This window comes from Emys orbicularis, chromosome 7 (assembly GCF_028017835.1).
Source record: "Emys orbicularis isolate rEmyOrb1 chromosome 7, rEmyOrb1.hap1, whole genome shotgun sequence".
Taxonomy (NCBI): Eukaryota; Metazoa; Chordata; order Testudines; family Emydidae; genus Emys; species Emys orbicularis.
The window spans coordinates 128042985-128051866 of record NC_088689.1 but is presented as its reverse complement, the minus strand read 5'-3'; the positions used below and the strand labels follow the sequence as shown (position 1 = coordinate 128051866).

At 47.4% G+C, this 8882-nt stretch overlaps 1 protein-coding gene across 2 annotated transcripts in view; it reads left to right on the top strand.

Annotated features, from left to right (window-relative positions):
• The first annotated feature begins 805 nt into the window (after positions 1 to 805).
• Positions 806 to 8882, top strand: part of PTPRG (protein tyrosine phosphatase receptor type G) — a 605571-nt gene continuing 597494 nt past the window's right edge. The window contains exon 1 of one of the 2 annotated variants that reach the window (XM_065407550.1): positions 806 to 923. In XM_065407550.1, coding sequence (XP_065263622.1) covers positions 839 to 923 — 85 coding nt within the window. In that variant the 5' untranslated portion in view covers positions 806 to 838. The remainder of the gene's footprint in view (positions 924 to 8882) is intronic. The other variant, XM_065407549.1, reaches the window with a different exon arrangement.

Below are 8882 nucleotides of genomic sequence, written 5' to 3'. Positions count from 1 at the left end.
CAGTATGTGAGCGCATGTGTGCATTGCATACACACACACACACACGTGTGTCTACCGTCTACGCACACAGGTGTGCGTATGCACACACATGCTCCCGCAGACCGAACAGATGCTGTCTCTCACACACGCCTATTTTCACATGCAAACGCCTCCCGGGTTTCCAGCGGAGGGACTGGAGGCGAGAGAGAGACAGGGGGAATGTGTGCACGGCCCCTTTAAGAGCCCCGGGTGCGCGCAAAAGCCCGACTCCCCTTTTCCCCGCGCGCCCCCGCCTCCTCTCTCCCTCTCTCCGCTTTAAAGTCTGAGCCAGGCGCCGGGCTCACATGGTGCGTCCTGCATGGAGGAATGGAGCGCGCCCGGCTGCCGTCTGACCGCCGCGGAGCCGCCGCTGCTGCCCGGGGCACGGACTGAGAGCCTGCGCCAGCCCCCCGGCTCCTGCCCCTGCCATGGCTTGGCCCTGGAGGCTGCTTGCATGAGGAGCGAGGGAGAGCCCCAGCCCCAGCCCCGCCACGGCGCTTCTCCTCCGGCCGCCGCCGCCGCCGCCGCTCGGGGAGTGAAGTTCTGAGCGCTCCCCGGGAGCCGACCCAGCCGCCGCGGGGCTGCTCCGGGCCTGGCGCTTGCTGCGTCCGGGACCTTCTGCTCCGGCCCCACAGCACCCCCGCTTTGCCCCCGGCGAGGGCGGGTGACCCGGGGACGTGGGGTGGGGTTGGTGTGTGTGGTTGGTTGGCTGGTTTTTTTGGGGGGGTGGGTGGCTGGGGAGAGGGGGAGGACAAGCGGCAACTTCTTCTCCACAAGTTCCAGCCCCCTCCTCGCCCCCTTTCGATGTGCGCCTTTGGACATGCGGAGGCTACTGCAACCGTGTTGGTGGATCTTTTTCTTGAAAATCACCAGCTCCGTGCTCCAGTATGTGGTGTGCTTCCCCGGTGAGTGGCGCCGGCCGCGGGCTGGGGGGAGGGTGTGTTTGAAAATACAGGGCTCCTGCTTTGCGCGCTCTGCTGCACCGCCTGGCCCGTGGGGGGGCTGGGGGTTCCCAAGGGTGCGTGGCTGCTGCCTCTCCCCGGGGGGCTGGGTGTGCTGGGGCGGGGAGCCGGCGAAAGTGTGTGTGGGGGGGTGTTGTTGATTGACCAGCTCACCCCTAGCCATGGGCGTGCGAGACTCAACGGGGGGGGGACGGGACGGGGGGACTGGTCTCTGCCCTACCCCGCTTCGGGGTGGGCTTTGTCTCGGGTAAGGGGGGCGGTTCTCCGCTCCGGCTTCCCAGCCACACTTTGCCCAACTTCTCCCCTTCTCCCCTGGTGCCCCTGCTCGCAGCGGCACCGGCTGCGGGAGAGGCCCCCTACCCCCGGGTGCGGGATCGTGGCTGCCCGAGCCTGGCCCCCGGCTCGCAGCTGCCTGCCCGCCCCGCAGCCGCCTCCCATCGCCCCTCCTGGGCTTTGCCCGCTCGGCAGCCGCATGCCCCACAGCACCGGGGAAGGGCGGCGAGAGACTCCGGCCCCTCGGCGGCCCCTTGCCCCGGGGCGCGCCCGTGGCGAGGGATGGGCACCCCGGGGCGCCCGCTCCCTCCCTCCCCTCCGGCGGGCTCGGCTTTGGCGCAGCGCTTCCCGCGGTGGAGCCCCGAGCGGGGCCGGGCAGCAGCCGGCGGAGCTCGGGGCGCTGCGCTGCGGGGCGCTAATGGCACCGGGCGCCCCAGCTCCAGGGGCCCGGACGTGCCCCGGGGAGGCTCCCGCTAGGCGGGCTGAGGTGCCCCCGCACCCCGATCCTCTCCCCCCCAAAACTTAGTTGTGTCTTGCCGCCCCCGGGGCTTCCCACCTGCGCCCCTTGCCCCTGCTTGGCTGCGTTCCGCCGCCGTCCCCTTGACCTTGGGGGCCGGGGATGTGGTCTGGGGGGCCCGGGGCCAGAGGGACAAAGGTCGGAACCTGCCCGTCCTTCGGGGCGAGCTGAGCACACAAACCCTGGCAGCTGTTCTGGTTCCTTTGCTCCTAGCCCGGGCAAGGAGGGAGGCAGCGGAGCCTGATGCGGAAACTTCCCCCGGCGGGTGGGGATGCGGGGTGGTGGGGGGGTCTGGCCACAGCCTCAATCCTCAGGGGGCGCTGGGCTGTGCTCCCCGCATCACTGCCAGGCGCAGGGGTGGATTCCCACCCCAAGGTTGCCTTAACACATCCTCTCCAGCCTAGTGCGCTCAGGTCAAAAGCAAAATCCTCCAGGAGGCTGCGGAGAGGAGGACGCTTGCTGTGTGTGTTGTGTGTGTGATGGCTAAGGAAAGTTAAAATGTCAAAGGCTTTGGAGGGGTCTGCTATTCCATTTCCCAAAGCTGCAGTCAGGCAGATGCACCCACAGAGGCGCTGCTGAGCTTCTGTCTGTCACCGGCTGCGTTCGTCCCCTCTCCAGAAAGCCCCCCAAACACGCACGCACGCTCCGGGATGGACGTGGCCCTTCTGATGAGTTACTCAGAACTTCTCCTGAGTTTCTCTCGAACTAGAATGTATGTGATAATAACTTTCCCACGTCTGCACATCTGCTGGCTTTCAGTAGCCACACAATCTCCCCTAACGCAGCTGGGGAGATCAAGATCTAAAGTTGACCAGTTTCTCTACCCAAACAATTACAAAACCCATTTCTGCCAGAATTTATTTGTGCACCCTTCAGTTTTAAAGGGGCACTGTCAACTGTACATATGTGACTCCAGTTTCCAGCACCCTCCAGAATGTTGTATATCTCTGTCTTTCTCTGTACATTCCTTTAAAAATATCTCCGGTTTTTTCCTGTCTTCCCCATTCCTGTCTTATGAGAATCTTTGTTACAGAGAAGTAGCTGAGGAGTGGAAATGTTGTCAAATGCACAAGCTGGTGTGTGTGTGGGGGGGGGGGGGGGAGTGGGTGTATGTAGAGCAGAACTATTTTTTTAAAAACTTCTTTTGCTTAGTGTTACTCGTTACTTTAGTAGCTACAAAATTTTCAGCCAGATGTGATTGTTTTTATTTAAATAACCAAGTCCAAAAAGGTACCACTAAGTGTGGAGATATATATTAAAAACGTACTTTGGTATCTTATTCCAGAAAAGTGAGCAAATTGAATATTTTTGGAGGCCCTTGCTGCTTGCTTTTCTGTTCATTTTGTTAGTTAAGCCTATGTCTTCATAGCTATTAAAGATGAAAAGCTGTGACACTGACCTTCTGATGCAATTTGTATTGTGGACCACTTACAGGATGCATGAGAAGAGTAAAATCATTTTCTGGAAGCTTTCTAGTAACTTTCAATTCTCTTTTAAAATACCCACAAGGACACAAGCAAATAGTCTGTATACCCCAATCACCTCCAGTAACTTATCAGATGATAAAATGATTTCAAGCAAAAATAAAATAAGCCGGAGAGTTAAAACCTCTATCTGTTTGAAATTCTGCAGCTCTTGAGGAAAAAAACATTTATCTTCTTTGTATTGATTTCTTCTCTATTTCACTTCAATGAGAGTGTGCCTTTCTTTCTGGTTCTGATGTATATTATACAGTAATTACATCTAGAAAGCAGGCTCTAAGAACAATTCAGGAAAACAAGCTCTAATGTAGGTTTAATATTACAATATTGTAAGAATAACTGATTTATATCCATGGAGTTAAAACTAGATAATATTTGCATTATGGGTTGATGTAGAGAGATGCTCTGTGTTTGCATACCCATGTTCATGTACCGTGTATAGCCAAATGATTTAACAACGTTAGTAACTGAGAAATAGCTATATAATACTTACAGATGCTGTTCAACATGGGGCTTTGCTTGGAAAACAAAGTATTTTCTTATGAAGGCTTTTGTGGCTGTAGTTCTTGACACTGCTACCATGTTAGGCCTCGCTGATTTCATTATTGTAGGTTTTCTTCCAAACAGTGATCACAGTTGTGGGTTGGGCAAGTTAGAACATTAAGACAAATAAGGACACTGTAGCCTTCTCTACTGTGACCTGGTACATGAGAAGTGCCAGAGGCAGGAAGGCTGCAGCGAGCGCCTCAGGGGACTAAAACAGGACATCAGTGTTGACAACACCAAATGGCAAATTGTCAAAATTGTGTTAATGGGGAATCCCTGCCAAAAATTAACTATTTATCTGAAACAAAATCTACTTAATTTTTTTTTAAAAACCTGAATTAAGAAGCTTACCGAATGCAGATGTTTGTTTTATGTAGAAAAACTTTATTCCCAGCTGCCTTTAAACAAGAGATACAGATCACTACTTTGTCTCTTCCCCCTCTCCTTCCCCAATCGCTTTCATTAGTGAAGCAACATAAAACAGACAATTTAACATTGTAAAATAAAATCTGAGGTCATATAGAAAATAAACCCTTTCACCTTTTGCAGTCCTCTAACAGACTTGTAATGAATTTTTACCTTTGTATAAGTGTCTTGTTCTCTACTCCATCAGTAACAATGAGGAAAATATATTGGAAGCTTTTGCTCTTCCTGAAGTGCTAGTGCAGTACATTTAACTGTGAACTTGTCACTGGTAATTGCAATGGTTAATAAATCAAACTAAGATAAAGTAAAAACAATTGTTGCTATGGGGTCTGCTCACTCATGCAGCTAAATTCATTGGGTCAATGAGTAAGAAAAGGCCTAAATATTAATAATACAATAGCATCCTTAATAATCTGCTTCCCTGAGGTAAGGAATGTTTGTGTTCTGTTCCGCATTTTGTGACTAGTATAGTACCTGGCATCTATGGAGCTAGAAGCTTGTTTCTGTTTTCTTAGGAGAAATGTGTAAAAGGTGGATTAAAAAAAAAAAAATCTAAATGACCTAATTGGCTAACAAATTTAGTTCAGTATTGACCTAGCATATATCAGCCTCCAACTTTTTTAAAGGCATGATGTTGGTGGCTTTTAGTTCTTCACTCAGCAAGTATGAAGACTATAATTTCTTTGGGGGGGGGGGAGAGAAATCTTTAGTATTGTTTGTTTCCTAGGAGCTTGTGCCTTTGAGTTAATAAAATGCCACTTTCAAAATCTTTAAAGGTGCTGAATAAGACTAGCCTTGTTTATCCAAGATTTTCTAGAGCAAGGTGTGTACTCCTGCACTCCCTTTCATAGAGAAATGTGGAATGTACAGGAGAGGGCTCTCCAAGACTTTATTTAGTCCTATGGCTTTTATGAAGATGACACGTCTTACATTTTAATTATTCTCTTATTTTCAATGCCTTTTTAAATATGCTTTATGTTCCAGGAAGTGGCTAATGGAGTCCTTGCTGCTAAAGAATGTCAAATATTCCTCTCTTCTTTTTCCCTGTGCACTGGGCGCTGAGCTTGCTGGTATGCTTCTGAAGAGAAAACTAAGGAAGAGCTTTGATATTGTTAGCAGACGTATGGAAGCTGATTCACAGCTAACGGTGCCAGGACAGAGCTTTGTAAAATCTTTAAGTGATGCTGGAAGCTGAGTATATGAACAGCTACAGCAAGTGTGATTATTATTTTTTTTGGGGGGGGGGGGGGGGAAGAAGAGTAGAATCTGGATATCTGAGAAACATAGTGGTGGTGCAGCAACTTTCTGTTTGTCTGAGGTTTATAGGTTCTATAGAGCCATTGTTCTCACCTAGTGGGATCAGGCCCTATTCTGGGTCTTCTGTTTTTTAAGGGTGAAGAAGTGAGATAGCATCCTGTGTGTGCTTCTCGCCCCTCCCCCCTTCTCTTCAATATGTTACAGAAAACTGGTGCAAATAGCTTTCTATCACACTTTGGGAAAAGAGGAGCCTTTACTCAGAACTAACGAAGGATTTGCATAATCTAGCATAGAGACTTGATGTTGTTCATCAGCTAGTTTGTACAGTAGCTTCTGATTGTCTTGCTGAGAGCTGCTGTTGACAACTCAGCCAGGACCTACTTGTCCAAGTCCCACTGTCCGTTCTATTCTCCTTGAAAAGGTGGAGGAGCATCTCCTAAGAAATCTCACTGTCCAGGAATATGATGTGGCCTCTGTTAGGAGTGTCAACTTTCTGTCAGCAGCGCGGGGCTGAAATCCTGGATTCATTGACTTGTCAATGACTCTTAATAGGGCTAGAATTTCACCTGGGGTGTTTTTCTCCAACACTTTCCTTACATAATTTTTTTTTAAATTAAGTGTAAGGCTTTAATTATGTAACATGAATAGTTTTCATTGTCTATTCAGTTATAGAAAATACGATGAAGATCCTATCCCTGTTCTGATCAGCGTTGAAGGACTAACATGCTGGTAGCTTTTGGAAAGAAAGCATTGTTAAGTTTGGCTCTAATTTAAATGTTGAGTTTTATGGTTAAATTAAAAAAAAAAGTTTCAAACTATTAATCTCAACTATCTTTGGAACAAATGCTAATCTCTTGGCGGCTGCTTTTTAGCAGCCAGTCGAACATGTGGCATGATGTGCTCGGGAGCCTATGGGTATAGTAATAAAATTGCACTTTATCCAGTACATAACCTTAATATGAGGAATTATGAGAGAATGAGACTAATTTCTGTTTGCTTTTAAGTTACTGTATTTTAATTTTATTACAAAACATACATCGTAGTTGCTGTTACGTTCTGACTGAATTGTGATTCTTTATACTCTCACGTGGCAGCAAGAAGTCATTCTTAAGGCCTAATTATACAGTGCTTTTAAATATTTCAGTAAATTTGTTCTGCTGAACCCCTAGAGCCATTTTTTAAAAGGTATTTAGGCTCCTAGTGGGATTTTTTTCAAAAGTGCCTAAAATCCCAGTAGGCACTTAGCCACGTCTTCAGGTGCACAGGTTTAAAAGGTAAGGGCCATATTTTTAACTCAAGCAAACTGCCATTCACTTTTTATCTGAGTAAATCTGCAGGCTTTACTTTCTTTACATAATACTGACCTGGGTGTAACTCCATTGACTTAACTGAGAGTCACTCCACTTGACATTGACATCTGCATCTCTCTGGGAATGTTTGGGAGGCCAAGGTTAGGAGGAAAATATAAATTATTGTGTCCTGCTCAGACTGCATTTCTGTACTAATGAGGGGAGCCTGTTATATTGCCCACCTGGTAAGGTCAATTGAAGACCAGCTGTTCTGGTTGGAAGCCCTAGTTTCTCCATTTGTAGATTGATATTCCTTCAATGAAAGAAAGGGGAGGGGGGGAAGCATGTAGGTAGCTGATAGGGGTTTTTGTAATGTGGTCGGGTTGGGGGCCCTATTGGGCTGGATGCTACTGCACAAACACAGGCAGACACAATCCTACCCTGCCAAGGTTACAATCTAAATAATGACCCTTCACACCAGAAGCTAACAGGTGAAAGGAGGGAGAAAGAGCATTTAAACAAAGCAATTGAGGTGAGGGATGAGATGGCTACTGCTTCTGTTCCTTTGTCTCTTTCCATATTTTTTTTCTTATGGGAATGAGGGGAATGGCAGGAAGTGACTAAATAGGAATGTGTGTGGGGAAAGGGAGAAGAGACATATCACCATGATGCATGGCTTCTTTCCTCTCAGCCTAGGATTTATTTTTTATTTTTATTGAACAAGTTCACCTTAGAGCAATTTAAATTAGCCACAGTTTTTTGGGAGGCTAACAGTAAAATCAGGTAATGGGTGGGGTTTTTCACGTCATTGTACAAATTTAGATACGTTTGGCAACTGGTGTATTAGAGTTCCGAATCCAGTAATTTGGATAGTGCTAGATCATTCTGTAGAACTCCTGGCTGCAGCGTGCACCTGCCAGCAGCAGTGACAGGTGAAATCTCACTTGATACGGGGTGCTGCAGCTCTTGAGTACATAAATGTTGATGTGACGCCCAAGTACATGTATTCTCTGCCAGTTGCTGCTTTGAGGGATTTTGCATTCATAGCATGGAAACCTATGTAAGGAAAATCTAGATTTTTGAGACTTGGCTACTTAGCTTAACAAAACTGCTTTGAATAGCCGTTTCTGTGCTCACAGATACTTGATGAATGAAACCTGGAGCCAGTGGGAGCTGCACTGGTATTTGGGAGCAAAATATTGGCCATTATTTGGTCATGTGGCAGCTGTTGGTTCTTTTTTCTGATTCAAAAGCATGCCAGTCTTTTCGATGGAATGCTTTTAGAGCTCTTCTTCTGACAGCCAGCTTATTCTAGTGAAAAAGAGGAATGCTATCTGATCTCTTTTGCTCACCAAAATGGACAGTAGTACAGGATTTCCCCCCCACACTTTTGGAGGGGAAGAGACTGATAAAATGCACCAGTGTTTTAATCAAAACAGTGCTTCAGAATGTGTCCACAGAAAAGCGCTTAAGTATTAGATTATTGCCCTTCATCATTCTCAAGCCTTAAAACTGGCATTTCTGCTCCTTGGCTGTGCCACCTCCTTTTTTTTAATATTAAAAAAAAAAAAAGCATTAGTCTCTCTCTGAAGAGAGGAGGCTTAAAAAAGAATGCAGAAGGACTTAAACTGAAGAAGGCACAACTCGTGAACCCCCCCCCACCCCGCTCCCAACCCCTGTCCAAAAAAGGTCAGATTCATTCTGTAGTCTTCTGCACCACTACAAAGTTTATGTAAAAACACTTCTGTGCTGATTTTTGCAGTGTTACTCGCTTGGCGCTGGTGCCAGTACGGGACAATGATTGTGCGGTACAAGGCAATGGTGAACTGGACCCATTAAATGATCTGAGCCTTCAGCAAGGATACTCATTTAGTGCCACCAAAGACTGCTGGTTTGTGTGCTCTATTCTGCACAGCGTTCTAAACGCAGCCCTGTACAATTGGAGAGACACTCTTGCTAGCTTCCGCTCCTTCGACTTAGGATGTTGAAAGGGCCATTTTAAAGAGGTATTGCAACCATTAATAGGGAGTTCCAAAATAAAAACCTCATAAAGAAGTGGTCTCAGATGGCCAAGATTTTTCCAAAAGTGACTAGTGGCTTTTTTTTGCTTGCC